The sequence below is a fragment of the Hemitrygon akajei genome, chromosome 8 (genome assembly GCF_048418815.1).
Source record: "Hemitrygon akajei chromosome 8, sHemAka1.3, whole genome shotgun sequence".
Lineage (NCBI taxonomy): Eukaryota > Metazoa > Chordata > Chondrichthyes > Myliobatiformes > Dasyatidae > Hemitrygon > Hemitrygon akajei.
Window position 1 is genome coordinate 7,947,322 of NC_133131.1, and position 20,743 is coordinate 7,968,064.

Consider the following 20,743-nt stretch of genomic DNA (forward strand, 5'->3'; position numbering starts at 1 on the left):
TCATGGGGAACCCGGTGCTAAAATATTCGCAGACTACCTAATTCAGGTTCAGGGTTTCGTAAGTAGCAGAGCAGCTACCTCGCTGCGATTTACTGAAAGTCATCCCTCGAGCCAAACTTTTGTCAGCTGATAGATCCTACCGACCGGGGGGGCGTGCACGCGCCCTGTCGCACTCCTCCTCACTCGGTCGGTCACTCTCTCTGGACTGCGACCGCCGCGGCCCTGGCACGGGGACCTCAGGCCCTTACCTTGTCCTCTCACTGGTGTGTTGTAATGATTTTATATGTTCATACGAAGAAAATATGCACTGTGTGTTTAATATCCAAACGTTACTTAAAATGTTATGATACTATTGACTTATAAGTGACTTATAATTGATTTATCACTATGTTCATGCGAGGAAAATATGTGCTGTGTGTTTAATATTAAATGCGTTAGACAAACCCTTTTAGAAATGAAATTGAGTATATCAGCCATTTATAAGAGACTTATAGTTGACTTATCACCTATATTCCGGTCGTGATTAACACCCACACCCCTGTCGGCCGGTCCGCAAGAATACTGTCAATATTCAACCGGTCCACGGTGCAAAAAAGGTTGGTGACCCCTGGCCAACACGGCACATAATGATAATGATGATGATATCCATGTACCTTTACAAGTTCCTTTTAAATGTTGTTAATGTACCTGCCTCAACTACTTCCTCGGGCAGGCTCAATCCATAGATTGCCACTCTCTGGTAAAGAAGTTGCCTCTCAGGTTCTTATCAAATCCCTCCCTGTTACCTTCAACCAATGCCCCCTAGTTCCTGATTCCCTAACCCTTGGAAAAAGACAGAGCACATTCACTCTAACTATGCTCCTCGCGATTTTATACATCTCTAGCAGATCACCCAAGAAAAGCCAAAAAACACTAACACCAGGCTCAAAGGGCAGCTTCTATCCCTCTGTTATCAGGTTCTTCAACGGCCCTTTTGCAAGAAAAGTTGGACTCTTAACCTCACAAGCTACCTCGATATGATCTTTCACTTTATTGTTTACTGCAATTAACTTTTTCGGTAATTTTTACACTGTATTCTGCATTGTTAAAGATTTACCTTGTTCCAGATCAGGGGTTCTCAAACATCTTTTTATGTCATGGACCAATACCAGGGTCCATGGACCCCATCCTGTTCTAGATTAATGCACTGTGTAACAATTTGATCTCTGTAAACAGTATGTAAGACAAGCTTTTCACTGTATCTTGATACACTTGACAATCATAAATCAGAATCAATAATAAACCAATGCCTCTCATTCTCCTACTCGCCAATGAAGACAATCCCAACCTGCTTGATAACTCAGTCCCTCCAGTCTTAGCGATACCAATGTAAGTCTCCTCTGTGCTCTTTCCAACATAATGGCATCCTTCCTAGAACAGGGTGACCAAAACTAAACAGGGCATTCCAAATGCAACCTCACCAGCTTCTTGTACAACCGCAACATGGCATCCTGACTTCTATCTTCAGTTCTCTGACTACCAGCATGCCAAAAGCCTTCTTCACACACAGTCTACCTGCAACACCATCCTCAGCACCAATGAAGATTCAGTTTGGAACTCAACAGGAATGTATTGATAGGATCTGTCACCTGAGACTCTATTCATAATGAAGAGAGATGCCAAATGGTAGGATTCATGGAATGCTGAGTCTGCAGCTGGTGGGTTAACTTAAAAACAGTAAGTTCCTTGAAAACTCACTTTGAAATGGGAACAACTTCCAGAATGTCGAGTCCAACAAGGGGATTGTGATTCAACTGCTTCACGAAGCCACAATCTACAACATACCTGTGATGAAAGAGACAAAGGAAGCATTCGTTAACACCAGAACCAGTCACAAAGGACAATGGAGCGGCACCGATCCAGGTTCAATTCCCGCCGTTGCTTCTAAAGAGTTTGTACGTTCTCCTCGCGACCGCATGGGTTCCCTCCGGGTGCTCGTTTCCTCTCACAAAGGCGTACAGTTAGGGTTTGGGAGTTGTGGGCACGCTATGTTGGTGCTAGAAGCATGGTGACACTTCCCCAGCACCAACTTCGTTGGTGTGATTAGATGCAAACGATGCATTTCGTCATATACTACATGTGATAAACAGAAATCCAATTCTGTCAAAAAATTCTGCATACTGATGAGGATTAAATCCTCCTTCCCTGATTCCTGCTCTGTTCTCAGCTGTACATTCCGAGTTGTAATTCTGGGGGCATAGCACCTAGAATATATCTTCCATAGACAGAATGGAGGCACAAGAGACTCTAGATGCTGGAATAGGGGCCAAAAATAGAAAGCTGGTGGAACTCAGTGGATCAGGCAACATCTGTGGAGGGAAATGAACAGTTGACATTTTAGGTCGAGACCCTTCATCAGCAATCAAGATGGCAAACTGATGAAGAGTCTCGACCCGAAAAGTTAAAATTGCTTCTAACTCCTGGGTACCAACATCTCTGAAGATCTATCCTGGGCCCAAATATTGATGCAATTACAAAGAAGGCACAGCAACGGCTATACTTCATTAGGAGTTTGAGGAGATTTGGTCTGTCACTAAAGACTCTAGCAAGTTTCTACAGAAAATATTCTGCCTGGTTGCATCACCGTATAGTGCCTCTAATGCACAGGAGTGGCAAAAGCAGCAGATGATTGCCTCCCCATCATCTTCAATAGGAAACACCTCTAGAAAATGGCATCCATCATGAAAGAATCTTACCATCCAGGACATGCCATCTTTTCATTACAGGAGCCTGAAGATGCACATGTTTTGTGAACATCTTCTTCCCCCCGCCATCAGATTTCTGAACAGTCCATGAACCCATGAACACCACCTCACTTTTTGCATCACGTATTTTTTAATATTTATTATGACTTAGAGTATTTTTATGTATTGCACTGCACTGCTGCCACGAAACAACAAATTTCTTGACACCTGTCAATAAACCTGATTCTGACTTTCGTCCACCAATGCAGTCTGACCTGCCGAGCTCCTCCAGCTTTGGCTCGATAGACGGAACTTGCCTCTCTAATGTACTTTGCACAACTCTGGGCTCCTCTGTGCTTCCAGCCAATGAAGCTTAGCCACGGTTGGAAAACAGGACTGTCAATTTGCCAACAAGCAGCATTTTTGAATAAGAATCAGATAATGACCAAATAATTATTTTTAGTGATGTCAATTGAAGAGTAACTGTGGGTCAGAATATTGGAGACATTCTTCAAGTTATGTCAAAATGATAAACTGGGACCTTGGTTAAATTTTTCAAGTTCAAGTTTAATTGTCATTCACCATAAGCATGTAGACAACCAAACGAAACAGTGCTCCTCCAGGACCAATGTGCAAAACACAGTACATACAGTCACACACAGCACGTATAGTTATGATCTGGCACGTACTATCACAAAATACTAAATCAAGTCACTGAGTGGCATGGCTTGAAGACTGATGATAAATGGCGTGCTGACCTGGAGCCATGTTTCTCCAAGAACGAGTATGCAGCAGCTGCTCATCTCGTGCTGGGTCAGCTGCAGGCGAAAGCAATCTAGTTTGTCTTCCAGGGAAAGACACTGGAGAGCAGCCACCAATGGGAGAGCCGGACAGCAGGGGCCACAAACCCAGCAAGGATTCTAGCACACCTGCCTGGCCTCTGTCTTCCCCCACACTGCCTTCTCTGTTGGATGGTCATAACTGGCAATGTCATGGGATGAAGGCCTTGTCCGAGCAACAATACCGGGCCATGCAACTCCTCTACAGTCAGTCCCGCCAATGAATTAATGAACCAAACTTGCAGTATTTTGGATTATCAATGTTCAGCAAGGTCTTGGGATCACAAGAAAAACCACTTGTTGGACCTGGAGAGGGTGCTGCAATTAAGTGCACTGCCATCTTAACAGAGGTCCTTAACTAACTAACACACAGTCTGGTAGTTCTCTCTGTTGCACTGATGTGTCAGCATGGACTGTGTGCAAAATAACTCTCCTCTTCTGTTGGCAGCGCTCCCCTACCACTGACAGACAAGTCAAACACCCTGCATTGTAACTTGGCAGACTTATGATCAGAGTTCTGATAAAACAGTCATCTAGTTTCTGTAAATTTTCAGTAAGAAAGCAGCTACTTTGCACAGGAAGGTGGCTCTAAGAGAGAGGAAGTTGCCCAGAGACTCCCTTATCATTTGGGAAATTTGTTTATATGGAAATATGCAGACAAGAGAACCAGCCAAGGCAGTGATTTCACTACTGTGACCAAATATGTATGAATGCTTGGTGTAGATGCACAGTTTCCCAATGTCACTGAAGTACTCAGGAAAAACTAGCAGATGGTGGCTGGGAACTCTACTTTGGGAGAGAGATAGGATTAAAATTATGATTAAGATTAGTTCTATTTGTCACATGTACATTGAAACATTGAAGCATACAGTGAAACACATCATTTGCATCAACACCAACACACTGAACGTGCCGGGGCAGTCCACCAGTGTCGCCATGCTTCCAGCACCAACATCGCATGCCCACAATTTACTAACCCACCCATACATCTTTGAAATGTGGGAGGAACACCAGAGCTCCTGGAGGAAACCTGTGTGGTGATTTGGAGAACGTATACACTCCTAAAAGAGGTCAGCATGAATTAAGCCCCGATGTTACAGCTGGTGCTGTAAAGCAATATGATAACTGCTATGCCAATTGCAGTTAAGATAACAGAGCATGATTAGGGTCCAGCAGTAGCCCTTAGTTTGCACTTTCTTACCTTATTCTGTCGATAGTCAAAGAAGTGGCTGCTATATTTGTAGCAACAATGCATTTCCTGATGTGAGGTGCTGCAGGAAGGAAAACCTTTTTTTGTTGATCTGAAGGAAAAAATAAACACTATAAGGAAGGAGAAAAGGGCATGTTAATTAAAAGGGCACTTTCGCATTTGGAAACAATTCAGTTAGCTTAACTATTGATTTGTGAAGCGAATGGGAATTATTATATTTTTCTCCAGAATTATCCAGCAAAGGTTCAGTAGCCAATGAAAGTGTTGTTTTCAGAGTAAATCCGTACCAGCTGAACGGATGTGGGGTGTGTAGTTTTGCAATTGGTTATACCTGTTGACATAGAGCCATAGAGGGGCAGGATGAGCAGACCATCGACTGATCCGTCTCTCACATCATATTGGTAATCAATTGATTCGCCTTTCTTGAAAAGCAAGTCACATGCCCGTTCAATCTCAGACTGTCCTGTACAAATAAAACATATGTCAGACTAATTCAGTCCAGCACGTATTGAATCGTCCAGGCTTACAGCGCAAGGAAGCTGTGGCAGTCATGGGTAATCTTGCAACCTGCACTTTCTATTACCCCACAAACTTGTCTTCCTCCAACAATCACCCAACTCACAGATGGAATCCCATGCATGTAGTTATTACCCCTCAATAAAAGGCTTTTGAACCAAAGGGGATAAACTCACTCACTCCATAATGAACTGATTACATAATCTCTTGAGGACTCTACAACTCATGTGCTCAATATTTATTGTTTTTTTGTATTCGTACAGTTTGTTGTCTTTTGTACATTGGTCGTTTGTCTTTGTCGTGTGCTTTCTTTCATTGATTCTTTTGTGTTTCTTTGTATCTACTGTGAATGCCTGCAAGAAAATGAATCTCAAGGTAGTATATGGTGATGTATATGAACTTTGATAATAAATTTACTTTGAACTTTGAATTAGCCTCTATAATGTTTTCACCTTGAAGAGGAGATTCCCTATATCTCGTCTCTTTAGATCAATTCAAAATGGTTTTAAATTTCTGGCCTCTGGGCAGCATGGTAGATTACTGGTTAACACAATGCTTTACAGTGCCAGAGATCACCAATTGGGGTTCAATTCCCACCACTGTCTGTATGGAGCTAGTAGGAATTTGCCACAACTTGGCAGGTTAGCATCTACAAATTGGTGATTCACTTTGGAAGGTTGAACTCAAAGGCAGAGTACAGAGTTAATGGCAGGATTCTTAACAGAGGGATCTTGGGGGTCCACGTCCATAGATCCCTCAAAGTTGCCGCACAAGTTGATAGGGTAGTTAAGAAGGCTAATGGTGTGTTGGCCTTCAATAGTCAATGATTGAGTTCAAGAACCGCTGTAGTTCTATAAAACCTGGTTAGACCACAGTTGAAGTATTGTGTTTAGTTCTGGTCGAAAATCTTTAGAGAGGGTGCAGATGAGATTTATCAGGATGAACTGGATCAGAAAGCATGTCTTATGAGGATAGGTTGAGTGAGCCAGGGCTTTTCTCTTTGGAGTGACAGAAGATAACAGGTGACTAGTTAGAAGTGTACAAGATGATAAGCAGCATAGATCAAGTGGTGAGCCAGAGACTTTTTCCCAGGGTGAAAATGGCTAATATGAGGGAGCATAATTTTAAGGTGATTGGGAGGATGTCAGAGGTAGGATTTTTTACACAGGGTGGTAGGTGCATGGAACACGCTGTCAGGAATGGTGGTAGAGGCGGCTGAATTGGGGATATTTAAGAGACTCTTCGATAGGCACCTGAATGAAAGAAAAATGGAATGCCATGTGGGAGGGAAGGATTAGAGTGATTGATCTTAGAGTGGGTTAAAAGGTTGGCACAACATCGTGGGCTGAAGAGCCTGTACTGTGCTGTACTGTTCTATGTTGTATGAACAGCAAATAGCACAAAATCTAGCCACTAATCTTCTCCTACAATGTGTAGAAAGTATCTGTACCACCTGCCCATTACCTGTCAAAAACACCAGGATGTCTCCTTCTGACTCATTCATGTGTATGTCCAAAGTGACGTTTACAACCTAGAAAAGCAGAAACGAGATGATTTTACAAGTAAGCCAGTGTGGTTCAGTAACAGCGATTACAAGGTGCCTTCTAGATCTTTGCAGACAATTATCTCAGTCAGCAGGCAGCTATTTAATGCACCAAAGTCAAAGAATAAGACAAATCACTCACGGACAAAAAGAGCCGTTTTCTCAAAGGATAAAAGTTGACGATTTTAAAAAGGACATGCGATTGCCACAGAAGAACACAAGCAAATATGTTATATCTAACCCGAAGGAGACATTAGGACAGGTAACAGAAAGTCTGGCCAAGGGTATGTATCACCTTACCAGAAGAGAGGTTAGGGGGAAAACAATCCAAGTGATTTTCCATAAACTGCAGACAACCGAGATACAGCATAGGAAATGGAGAATGCACAGAAGGTAACATGGTAGTGCAGTGATCAAGAATTGGGGTGCAATTCCCACCACTGTCTGTAAGGAGTTTATACCTTCTCCTCATGATCACATGGGTTTCCTCCAGACGCTCCAGTTTTCTCCCATTGTCCAAAGACTATGGGTTAGGGTTAGTAAGTTGTGGGCATGCTTTGTTGATGCCAGAAGTATGGTGACAACTAAGGGCTGCCCCCAACACATCCTCGGACTGTGTTGGTCATTGACACAGTACAATGCATTTCACTATGTTTTGACGTTTTGAAATACATGTGACAAATATGTATACAAAACTAATATTTATATGTTTTAAGGCCAGAGTAGGTGCCATATCAAAATCATCTACAATTATTGCGAGGAATTTTTTATGTTTGACCAAACAGCTTAGATGGGATGTCGGAATTGATGGCTTTGTGACCAAATTTGCAGACCATATAAAGATAGGTGGAGGGATAGGCAGTGTTGAGGAAGCAAGCAGTCTGTAGAAGGACTTGGCACAGATTAGGAGAATTGGCAGACGGAATAAAGTGTATGGAAGTATATGGTTATGCACTTTGGTAGAAGGAATAAAGGCATTGCTACTTCGTAAACAGGGTGCATATTCAGAAATCGGAGCTATTAAGGGACTTGGGAGTCCTAGTGCAGGATTCCCGAAAAGTTAATTTAGGGAATTAACTTGCAAGTTGAGTCAGAAGTAAGGAAGGCAAATATAATGTTAGCATTCTTTTCAAAACAACTAGAATATAAGGATGTAATGCTGAGGCTTTATAAGGCATTGATCAGATCGCATTTAGTGTATTGTGAATCCCTTATTGAAGAAAGGATGTGCTGGCATTGGAGAGGACCCAGATGAGGTATACAAGATTGATCCTGGAAATCAAAGGATTAACAAATGAGAAACTTTTAATGGCTCTGGCCTTGTACTCAGTGGAGTTCAGGAAAATGACGGGAGGTCCGATCGAAACCCATTGAATATTTAAAGGTCAAGATAGAGTAGATATGGAAAGGATGCTTCCATTAGTGAGAGAATCTAGGACCAGAGGACACAACCTTAGAATACAAGGACATCCCTTTAGAACAGAGATGAGGAGGAATTTCTTTATCCAGAGGGTGGTGAATCTGTGGAATTCGTTGCCACAGGCGGCTGTAGAGGCCAAGTCTTTCGGCATAATTAAAGTGGAGGTTGACAGGTTCTTGATGGTAAGACCGTCAAAGGTTACGAGAAGCTTGGAGAATGGGGTTGAGAGGGTTAATAAATTGGCCATGATTGAATGACGCAGCAGACTTGATGGGCTAAATGGCCTAATTCTGCTCCTATGCCTGAGGGTTTAGCCTCTAAGAATGTACCTTTCCTTTGTTTCTGCACTGGATTACTAGACTGGGTCAGCTCTCTGACACAGGAGTGCTGGCTGCTCATACACTGTCTCCTTTCTCTCACACAACAGCATAGGTCAATTTGGGACCCGCAGTTCAATAAGGTTGTGTCTGCATTGACGCATCCCGGAGAGTGATAACAATTACCTCTTTAACAAGTCCCGTGCCATGCTTATCCTTCGGTCCAATCAGGTTGCAGAATAGTTCCTTGACAGGATAAGCCCTGCCTGACACATGGTATACAGGACAACCATGCAGGAATTCCGAGAGCTTCTCTGTCTCCAGTGTGGCTGACATCACAACGACCTTCAGGGGAGCCTTGCGTATGGGTGGCGTCGTGCCCTGGGCCGACAGGGATTTCAGCAAGCCAAAGAGAATGTCCTGTGGGAAGAAAGGGCTACGTTAGTGGGAGAAGCCCAGCAAACCCTGGCAACGTCATAAAGATTTTAAAGATTAGCTTTACTTGTTACATGTACATTGAACTGTCACATGCTGCTATCAGGTGTGGGTACGCATGCCCGACAAGGGTCACCAGTTGGAAAAAGAACAGATGGTAAGACGCAACAGTACATTAGCGCAAGGGGTTTTATTTAGTGCCAGGTGGGGAAAAAAGAGCAAAAGCTGCCCAAAAGTTGTGAAGAGAAAAGGTATTTACAAATAGACAAATAAAAACAAATGTATTAAAATCTACAAATTTACAGAGGCTTTCTCCACGACACACTTTATCATTAACTTTCCAATATAGCTATTCACCATCAAACCCAATCTCCACACCCCTCAGCAAAGCCAAACTGAGAGTTTAAATCTGCCTGCGCTGGGTGTAGTATGCTAACTCCCACTAACCCTGGCACTATTTTAGGACGACCCAAACTGTCCCTCGGGTCTTTTGGAGCCGTTCTGCTGCCTACAAACCAATGCAACGGAGTGAGTGAAAATAAATGAAACCGCTTGGAACACCAGTGTCTGGAATCCTTATTTTTATGAGTTATAAAACAGTAGAACACATTAACTGCCGAGATTGTTTTGATTAGCCAAGCTAGCAATTGCTTAACTGTTGGGGTGTGAAAATGGTGAACTTCAGAACAGGAGGACAAAGTGTGTGAACTACTGGGGAAACTAGACCAGGGACAGAATGAAGAGGAGTGACTAACTGGGCAAAGGGGCGAGGTTAGTGGGAGAATTAGCGCGGCCAAACTGTTCTGTCACAGAAGCATACAGTGAAATACACTGTTTGCGTCAAATCAAGTCAGCGAGGTTTGTGCTGGGAAGCCCACAAAGTGTTGCCACGTTTCCAGCGCCAACATAGCATGCCTACAACTTACTAATCCTAACCATATGCCTTTGGAATGTGGGAGGAAATTGGAACATCCAGTGGAAACCACACGGTCATGGGGAGAACATATAATCCTCTTAAAAACAGAATTGGGGGGGGGACATCACGTGATGACGTAGGATCGAGACGCAGGGACCCAGCTCTCCCGTAAAAAGTTAATAAATTAATGTTTAAATGAAGAAAAGTTAGTCAATACTCTCTAAAAGTTGCTTATAAACGACTCCGGACTATGTCAAGCTATGCCTCAAGGAAAGAAGATGAAGAAAACTAATACCGGGAAGACTACGCAAGTTGGAACAAGAGCGAGGCCCACGTCTACCGAGGAGCCGCGATCTCAGGTACATTGTATCGCCGGTGATACTGAACAGGAGATGGTGGCAACGCTTGCCACTTCCAAAGGAAAAAACCATCGTGAACTGCGCAAACGCGAAGGATGGAGCATGCGCAAACAGGAACAAAAAGAACTACAAAGCCCAGCTACCACTGCAACTGAAAGTGATAGCGAATCGGAGGGAGAATCAAATCTCTCGGAAGGATCAGCTGAAGGAGGTAAAAGTCCTTCTAGAAATATAGAAAAGACTTTGAGGCAAATAATGCGTAAATTAGACACATTAAAAGTAATTAAAAATAACCAAAAAAAACTCGAAAAAAAAATGACCAATATGGAGACTATGCTTGATAAAATGACAAAGAGACAGGAAAAAATGGAAAAAAGAATTACGGACTTGGAAACTACAACGGAAGACATGGTTGAAAGAATGGACAAAATGGAAAAGGAAAATACTGCTTGGACATCAGAAAGAAAACAATTTATGGAAAAAATTGATAAGCTTGAAAATCTCAGTAGACGAAATAATATTAAAATTGTTGGACTTAAAGAAGATATAGAAGGAGAAGATCCAATAAATTTTTTTCAAAAATGGATCCCTAAAAAATTGAAAATGGAAAGAGAAACTCCAATTGAGATTGAATGGGCGCATAGATCTTTAAGGTCAAGACCTCGAGCTGACCAAAACCCACGATCAATTTTGATAAAATGCTTACGATACCAAGACAAAGAAAAGATCCTGAAGGCCGCTGCCCAAAGTGCCAAAAATAGAAACGGGCCACTGATGATAGCAGGGAAACCAATTCTTTTTTATCCTGATATAAGTTACAACCTGTTGAAGAGAAGGAAGGAATTTAACCCAGCGAAAAAAGCCTTATGGGAAAAGGGTTATAAATTTACAATGCGTCATCCAGCAACACTGATAATTTTTCTGGAGGACGGAAAATTTTTTTTTTCCGACTATCGAAAAGCGGAGGAGTTTGTACAAGAACTTCCATCTATTCGCTAACTACACATAGAGGCTTCCAAACGTAATGGATTAAAGATGAAGATAGACCCAAGGAACAGAAGTGATGGACATTTATGGATATTACAGAAGAGAAAAGCAAAATTTTAGAAATACTAAATGAGAATAGTATTTTTTTTTTCTCTTCTTATACATATACTTTTTTATGTTGCGGGGGAGCTGGGAGGCTGTGGATCGGTTACTGCGGGATTCACGTGTGTAATCATGGCGGTTGCCATGACCCGTACAGCAGAGGGGGGTAATGTTGTGTCTTTTTTCCACAACATTAGTAGGGGGGTATTTTTTTTTTTTTTCCTTTATATTTTAATTTTTTTCTATCTTTTTGCCTGGATGAATGGTGGGGACACACATAGCAACATGGAGACTTTTATAAAGATTTCCCAGGATACCACGAAAGTGGAAAGATTAGGTATTATTATAGATTGAAAAGAAAAAGAACTTTAACATATATTTTTAAAAAAAATGAGAACTCCGTGGAGCATGTGGGGATCTTCCAACATCCAGGCATTTCCTTTTTTTTTCTCTTTCTTATTTTCTTAATAGGGATGTTAGGGGGGAGGGGTTAAGGGGAGGGGGCTGGGTAACACTTTTTTTTTTCATGCACATTTATTCTGTAACAATTTGAAAACAATAAAAAAAGTTTATAAAAAAAAAAAAAAAAACAGAATTGGGAATCAAACACCAATCTTACAGCTGGCACTGTATACCACTATGTTACCATGTGACGCCAGAGCAAGTGGCCATCAGTGTCCGTGATCCAAAATGCTGGAGCTGATGACTCATGACAGTTTCCCCACTCATGAAAGATACCCCTCTAACTTTCATTCCCACTGCTTTCAGTAAAGGGTACCCATAAGAGAAGCAGAACTCCTACACTAGGAGAAAATAGGAGAATCCATAGACGTGACTGAATCTGGATGAGATTAAATATCTCCCTCAAACAGCCCACCGCCTCCTGAGACCTGGGTTCATTCAAGAGGACTGGTTTTAAAGTGACTGACCCTAAGAATATGGGCATCGGTGGCAAGTTAGGCACATTCACTGCCCGCTCCTGTAGCTCATGGAAGTGATAGTGAGTCCTCATGAACTTTTGCACTTTAGTCCCAGTCTATGATCACTTCCTATCGTGGAACAGTGTGCGAATTGGAAAGGAGACTGGGGATAGTGGTGTGATCACGCCTCTGTGTTTCTTCTTCTTGGTGCTGTTTGTCCTTAGCTATGGCCACTTTGTCCTGGGCCCAGCACATAAAAGTCATGACAAAGATAGCACGGCAATGCCTCTACTCCCTTAGAAGTTCGCAAAGATTTGGCATTACATCTAAAACTTTGATCAACGCCTATAGTGGAGAGTATATTGACTGACTGCATACAGCCTGGTAGGGAATCACCAATGCTCTTGAATGGAAAATCCTACAAAAAGTAGTGGATATGGCCCAATCCATCACGGGTAAAGCCCTCCCCAGCACTGAACACATCTACACAGAGTACTGTCGCAAGAAAGCAATGTCCATCATCAAGGAACCCTGACCATCCAGGCCATGCTCTCTTCTCACTGCTGTCATCAAGAAGGTGGTACAGGATTCGGCGGGCAGGCAGGCGTAGGAGGCGGGTCTCTGTGCGGACGAACAGCAAGGTGAATAATGGCAAGCATCCAGGAACGCATCAGCCAGTACCAGACGGCACCCTTTCACACCAGGTTCCCCAACACCAACCAGACTCGCAACTGCTACCAGAACTACCTGGACTATCATCACTGCCAGAAGGCTCTGACCGCTCAGGGCAAAGACGTGTCTGTGTGTGAGTGGTATAACAGGGTATATAAATCCCTGTGCCCCAGATCTTGGGTTAACAAATGGGATGATCAGAGGGAGTCGGGAAGCTTCCCTGGGAAGATCTGAATGACCAGTTGGGACATGCTTCTCTTTCGCTCCTCCTCTATCCCCACCCCCCACCCCCAAGGTCTCTTGTCGTTTTCTCTCTTACCCAAAGTCTACCTTGGACCTTTGCTGATTGAGTGAGGGGGTGTGGTGGGGTTAATGTTCACGAGCCCTCCCCCAGCTCTCTGCTCCCTTTTTCTGTTGGAGATAGGTTTTGGGGTTTCACTGACTTCGAGCTCTCTTTTAACATCTGTAATTCAACAATAAAATGCTTCCACAAGGAGACCTTCCCTCAAAGAAAAAGGTAGTGATACAGGACCCTCAGGACCCACACCGCCAGTTACTACTCCTCAACCATCAGGCTCTTGAAAAAGAGGGGATAACTTCACTTGCCCCATTACTGAAATGTTCCCACAACCTATGGACTCACTTTCAAGTACTATTCATCTCATGTTCTTTGTAATTATTATTTATTTATTATTATTATTTCTTTTGTATTTGTTGTCTTTTACACACTGGTTGAACGGCCAAGTTGCTGCGGTCTTTCATTGAATCTATTATGGTTATTAGATTTACTGTGTATGCTCACAAGAAAACAATTCTTAAGTTTCTACTGTATATGGTGACCTATGTGTACTTTGATAATAGATTTACTTTGAATTTGGAAATTAAGGAAAGGTGACCAATACCGATAGAATTTCAGATTCTGATTCCGATTTATCACACGTACATTGAAACATACAGTACAGTGAAATGTGATGTTTGTGTTAATACCCACACACCAAAGGACGTGCTGGGGTTCAGCCTGTAAATGGCGCCACACATTTGAGCTAATGTAGCATGCCCAGTATGTTGAGCTGAACACAAACAGCAACAACAGCAACAAACAAGCCACTCTCCCACCCCCACTCACACACACAGACAGAACTCCAACCCCAGGAAAGGCCTCCTGCCTTTGGCCAGACAGCAAGTTAACTAGAGAAATGGCATTAACCAAACAGACCTACTTCATAAGAATGTTGAAGTGTTACTTAACAGTGCTGAGGCTCCTCTCATGGGCTTCATCCAGAATGATCACGCTGTATTTATTGAGACCAGGGTCCTGCAGGATCTCCCGTAGCAGGCAGCCATCAGTCATGTACTTGATCACAGTGTCCTGAGTCAAAAGGAAGAGCTGTTACATCAGCAACACACACAAAGTGCTGGAGGAACTCAGCAAGTCCGGCAGCCTCTATGGAGGGGAATGAGCGGTCGGCATTTCGGGCTGAGCCACCTTATCGGGACTGGAAAGGGAGGGGGAGGGGTAGGAGTACAAGATAGAAGTGATAGGTGAGGGGGAAGGTGATGAAGTAAGAAGCAGGAAGGGGGTGTTGGTGAAAATGGTAAAGGGCTGAAGAAGAACGAAACTGACAGGAGAGGATAGCAGACCACAGGAGAAAGGAAAGGAGGAGCAGAGGCAGGTGAGGAAATGGGTGAGAGGGAAATGAGAATGGAGAATAGAAAATGAGGGAAGGGGATGGGGAGAGAAATAAGCAGATGTCTGATAGTTCAATTTCCATGCCCAGTGGAATGAGGCGCTGCTCCTCCAACCCAAGAGGGACCTCACCATGGCGGCAGAGGCCACGATGGACCAGAATGTCGTAACAGAGATGGGTCTGATTTCAGTCCTGATTGGTGGGGGGGGGTCTTGGCCTGAAACAGCGACTGCTCATTCCCCTCCACAGATGCTGCCTGACTTGTTGAATACCTCCAGCACAGAGGGAGTCCATTCAGCCCGTCCGATGCATGTTGTACAAAGCCTCCTCCCACCTTTTTTCTTTTCTTCGTAGACTTCTATTGGGACTGATGACATAAGAACTGGGCGGGGGGGCATGAAAAACATTTTGCCCCTTGACTTGGGCACAAACGCTCTGGGGGTCTCCAGGAACTGAAATCAATATTGTAGACTAATGAGGGAGATAGAAAAATAAATCTGTCTTCACGTTTCTGACTTTTACGTTATATTTGAATGCTGAAGGTAAATTACATGAACGCGTACAAAGCCAGGTGACAAATACAGACAGAATGATACACAGAAATAGTCAGAGTCACAGGGAGACAAACTCACATGTCACGACAGGGACTGAGACAAAGCAAGCACCATAAATAATCAATCAGCTTTCACAAGCACTGCACACAACCTCCCACTCCGATCCAATTTCAACCACACTGGATTGACTACCTATCACTTTCAGTGCAAATAGGTTTCAAACTGAACCAAAGGCACCTTGACCCTTGGGTGACTTCTCACCTCAGAGGTGCAGTCATCGAAGCGCACCTGGTAGCCCACCGTCCGGCCCAAGTCGCAGCCCATCTCCTCGGCCACTCGCAGGGCCACTGAAATGGCAGCCACTCGCCGGGGCTGCGTCACCCCAATCACCCCATGCTGTCCTAGTCCTGGAAGGGAAGAGGGGAAACGTAAGGTGGAAGGAACAAGGCCATGCTTCTCCAGAAAACACAAAAGCCATTCGATGAACACCCCTCGCTTTCAAACATTCTATTAATTTACTGAGACACAGCATGGAGTCGGCCCTTCTGGCCCCCAGCAACACTCGATTTAACTCCAGCCTAATCGCAGGACAATGTTCAATGAGCCATTGACCTCCCAACCGGTATGTCTTTGGACTGTGCAAGGAAACCGGAGCACCCAGAGTTAAATCCACGCGGTCATGGGGAGAATGTACAAATACTCTACAGACCGCAGCAGGAACTGAACCCCGGTCACTGGTACTGTAAAGCGTTGTGCTAGTCTTTACGTTACGGGCCATGGTCACCTGTAGATAGACAGGACTACAGAGACCATTGCAGGTGAAAACCAGCCATTCCCAGTCCACAGTATCACCTGGGGCTCAGGGTGGTCACACTCTCACTCCCAAATAACATTCGGGTTGTGAATACATGACATACTCTAGAGCAAACAATACAGGCCAACATTCCTACCACAGCAGCAAGGAAGTCCTGTTCAGTCCAAGGAGCAATCTTTCAGATGTGACGTTAAACCAAGGGTCTGTTTCACATGAAACACGGTGAGTCACTGCTTCTGGAAGGCAACACCTATAATCAAAGATCCCCACCATCTGCTCCATGCCATCTTTTAACAATCACCATCAAACAGGAGGGACAGAGGCTGCAGGGTTGCGCAGTAGTTAGCGTAATGCTATTACAGTGCCAACAGCTCGGGTTCAATTCCGCCGCTAGTTATAAGGAGTTTGCATGCTCTTGCCCGACCACAGGGGTTTCATCCGGACACCTGTTCTTCCTACCCCCTAAAGGTGTACAGGTGAGTAGTTTAATTGGTCACATGGGTGTGATTGAGCAGCACAGGTTCATTGGGCTGGAAGAGCCTGTTATGTTGCTGTATCCTTAAATAAATAATAAAAGCCATAAGTCCCACAATACCAGCTCCATCCCTTCAACACCCAGCAAAGCCCTAATCACTACAGTCTGGCAATGCTGTGAGCACTCTGAATTAGAATGCTCTTTCTTTTTATTTCATGCTAATCGACCTCTTTCATGCATAATTTGTTTAACTTTATGTTTTTCTTGTGAAAGATGCTAAAATGACGGTGGTGACAAGAAAGCGTACAGGAGTGAGCTATGCCAACTAGTGGAGTGGTGGCACAGCAATAACCTGGCACTCAACGTCAGTAAGATGAAAGAGCTGATTGTGGACTTCAGGAAGGGTAAGACGAAGGAACACATTACCAATCCACATAGAGGGATCAGAAGTGGAGAGAGTGAGCAAGTTCCTGGGTGTCAAGATCTCTGATGATCTCACCTGATTCCAACATATCGATGCAGTTATAAAGAAGGCAAGTCAGCAACTATAACTTCATTAGGAGTTTGAAGAGATTTGGCATGTCAACAAATACACTCAAAAACTTCTATAGAAGTACCGTGGTGAGCATTTTGACAGGCTGCATCACTGTCTGGTGTGGAGGGGTTACTGCACAGAACTGAAAGAAACTGCAGAAGGTTGTAAATTTAGTCGGCTCCACCTTGGGTACTAGCTTACAATGTACCCAGGACATCTTCAAGGAGCGGTGTCTCAGAAAGGCAGCGTCCATTATTATGGACCACCAGCACCCAGGGTATGCTCTTTTCTCACTGTTACCATCAGGTAGGAGGTACAGAAGCCTGAAGGCACACACTCAGTGATTCAGGAACAGCTTCTTCCCCTCTGCCATACGATTCCTAAATGGACATTGAACCCTTGGACACTACTACCTCACTTTTTTGTAATATATAGTATTTCTGTTTTTTGCACTATTTTCAATCTATTCAGTATACATACACCGTAATTGATTGACTTATTATAATTATTGTGTTTTTTTCTTCTATATTATGTATTGTATTGAACTTCTGCTGCTAAGTTAACAAATTTCACATCACATGCCAGTGATAATGAACCTCATTCTGATTCTGTGCCTGCGATGCTGCTGCAGGTAAGGTTTTAAGTGCACCTGTGCATATGACAATATACTTTTTGACTTTGCCATACAATTCCGCCCTTCAAGACTGCTCTGCCATTCAATAAGATATTGGCTGTTCTTCAGTCCAATACGATATTCCCAGATTCCTCATAAACCTTTCATCTATCCATCTCCTTCTTAAAGTTATTCAGCAAATTGGGGCGGAACAGTAATGGTTAGCACATCGCTTCACAGCGCCAGCGGTAAGACTGGGGTTTGATTCCTGTTGGTGTCTGTGAGGAGTTTGTACGCTCTCCCCATGACCGTGTGGGTTTCCTCCAGGTGCTGCTGTTTCCTCCCACAGTCCAAATATATACAGTTAGGGTTAGTGAGGAAGCTACGCTGGGGCTGGAAGCATGGTGGCACTTGCAGACGGCCCAGCACAAACCTTGTTGATTTGGTTTGAAGCAAACAACACATTTCACTGAATGTTTCAATGTATGTGTGACAAGTAAAGCTAATCTTTAGCACTCTGGTGAGCAAATTTTCAGGCCCTGGAGACTTTTCAGATTCCAGTCCCCCAGAAGCCCTCAGCTTAATGGGGCAACAGTTAGCACAACTCCCTTACAGTTCCGGTGACCCTCGCTAAATCTGGTCCTCCTGTGACTTGACCATGTGGAGTTCGCACACTGTCCTGGGTGTGCTGGTTCCCTCCAATATGGCAGCCTACTGGTTAGCACGACGATATTACAGTTTGGGGTGTTGGGAGTCCAATTCCAGCGTCCTCCGTGAGACAGTTTGTACATTCCTCCCATACGCACAGGGGTTTCCTCTGGTTTTCTCCCACAGTCCAAGGACACACCAGTTAGTAGGTTGCTTAGTCATTGTAGATTGCCCTGTGATTACGCTAGGGGTTAAATTGATGGGTTGCTGGGCAGCACAGCTCGGAGGACCAGAAGGGCCTGTTCCATGGTGTATCTCTTCATAAATTAATATTCCAAAGATGGGCTATCTTGTAGATTAATAGGCTGCTTTTAGTTTTCCTAATATATTGAGCAATAGGAGAATCCAGAGGTACGATGGAGAATGTGTTAAGGAAACTAAGAGGGAGAGTGTGTATGCTCTGAGAGTTGTCACAGAGTTGATGGGCCAAACTATTTATCTTCCATGTGATTGGAAAATTTAGAACAGCTACTGCAGCACTTTTATTTAAAATGATACTAATATCCTTGAATTTGGTGGTAGGGTGGAGATACATCAACACCAAGGAGTTGAAAGGCTTCCCTCTGCTAGCCTGCAGGTCATTCCTGGGCGAGGTGTGGCACCTTAGTCCCCCAATCGCTGTCACATGAAACCATGGGACCAGGTGGTGGATGGTACCCTGGTTGTGGAACCACTGATGCTAAAGACAATCTCTGAAGAGTATAGATCATGGCTGGGATCGCCCATCTTGTACAGACACTGCCCAGAAAACCACTTCTGTAGAAAATTTGCCAAGACCAGCCACAGTTATGAGACCACGATCACCCACATCATACAACATGGCACAAGAATGATGATCTTTCATTTTTGTTTCATCTGAGACCTTTCGCATTTCTAGGAAGTTATCTGTGATCCCTTCAAAGAAGACAAAGACGAAGGATTTGGTTAATTACTTGCAACACACATAAAATGCCGGAGGAACTCAGCAGGCCAGGCATCTACGAAAAAAAAGTAGTCGACTGCAACGTCAGCCCAAAATGTTGACTGTACTTTTTTTCCATAGATGCCGCCTGACCTGCTGAGTTCCTCCAGCATTTTTGTGCGTGTGGATTTCCAGCATCTGCACATTTTCTCTTGTTTGTGGTTAGTTTTCCATTTCTTTATTCCCCCACCATGATAAATTCTCTGTTTGTGACTGTGAGGATCTACAACTGTCTTATTTTAAATGCGAGCATTTACAATCTGCTTTTAGGTTCCTCGCAGTTTACTCTCACAGTGTATTTTTACCCTCTTGCTCAACCTCTTGGTTTCTGAATTTCAATCTGCTCGCAATCCATGGGCTTGCTTCTTAAAACGAATCCGCTTTCGATGTAAAACTATCCTTTTGCTAGCTGTGTTTGGATCATTTATCCTTTTGTGTTTTTGGTGACTGAGAGGGAAGAATAACTATTGCATTTTCTTGCTCCCTTTCTTCCATGTTAGGCATCGCCAATTCACCATCCTTTGAACGAAGCTGCACACTCTGAGGTATGAAAGCCATCCGTTATAGCTCTCTAACGTTTACATTTAGGGTGCCAGGTTGGACAGTGCAAGATTATTCCCTTCTGGTCATCACCGGACGCATAATTGTGGACTCTCCCGATTTGTAGTCCGCAAACGCCGGAATCAGCGGTTCGAGCAGCATCTGTGGAGGCAACGGGACCCGTCCCGGGGTAACCATGGAGGGCCCTGCGGCTCCGGCCTCACCTGCCCGGTGCAGATACTGCGGGAACTGCGTGGTTTTCCCACTGCCCGTCTCTCCGGTCACTATGAGGAACGGATGCTCCCGAACCGCTTCAACCAGCTGCTCCCTGTGCTTCTGGATGGGCAGCGACCCGGACCGAGGCCCGCCCCGGTCGCCTCGTCCCCCGCTCTCCCGGTACATCCACACCCCGAGGCCCGAGCTCGGACTCCCGGACGGGCCTCCGTACGCCGAGCCCTCTGACGTCATCACGCCAGAAGGAGCTCGTGCATTTACCCTGGGGAAGAGGGACGCCGCGCTGCGGCAGGGTCTGGTTCCGCCCAGCTGCTCCCCCTCCTGTCTAATACCGGAACAGCACCCTCTGCAAATTATATTTATTTATTATTGTCGCACGTACTAATAATGTACAGTGAAAATTTTTGACGTCAGAGAGACTGCAGATGCTGGAAGTCTGATCAACACGCACATAAACTCTGGAGGAACTCAGCTGGTCAGCCAGCATCTATTGAGGAAATTAATAGTGGATGTTTCAGGCTGACACTTTTTATCATCAGGACTCAAAGTGAGACAAACTTTGTTTTGCATGCCATCCACACAGATCATTTCATCTGCAACAGAAAAGCAAGATCCAGAATACAGTGTTACAGTTACTGAGGAAGTGTGGTGTAGGCTGTATA

At 44.2% G+C, this 20,743-nt stretch overlaps 1 protein-coding gene and 1 pseudogene across 3 annotated transcripts in view; one reads left to right on the plus strand and one right to left on the minus strand.

Annotated features, from left to right (window-relative positions):
* Positions 1–20,296, minus strand: part of dhx40 (DEAH (Asp-Glu-Ala-His) box polypeptide 40) — a 47,249-nt gene extending 26,953 nt beyond the window's left edge. The window contains exons 1-8 of one of the 3 annotated variants that reach the window (XM_073053149.1): positions 20,072–20,296; positions 15,463–15,608; positions 14,209–14,328; positions 8,755–8,988; positions 6,753–6,819; positions 5,104–5,235; positions 4,764–4,863; positions 1,738–1,824 (exon numbers count right to left, since the gene is read on the minus strand). In XM_073053149.1, coding sequence (XP_072909250.1) covers positions 1,738–1,824; positions 4,764–4,863; positions 5,104–5,235; positions 6,753–6,819; positions 8,755–8,988; positions 14,209–14,328; positions 15,463–15,608; positions 20,072–20,249 — 1,064 coding nt within the window. In that variant the 5' untranslated portion in view covers positions 20,250–20,296. Of the gene's footprint in view, positions 1–1,737; positions 1,825–4,763; positions 4,864–5,103; positions 5,236–6,752; positions 6,820–8,754; positions 8,989–14,208; positions 14,329–15,462; positions 15,609–18,071; positions 18,217–18,251; positions 18,669–20,071 lie in introns of those variants that run through there. The other 2 variants (XM_073053150.1, XM_073053151.1) reach the window with 2 other exon arrangements.
* LOC140731600 (cytochrome c oxidase subunit 6B1 pseudogene) lies at positions 12,899–13,244 on the plus strand (annotated as a pseudogene).
* Positions 20,297–20,743: the final 447 nt, after the last annotated feature.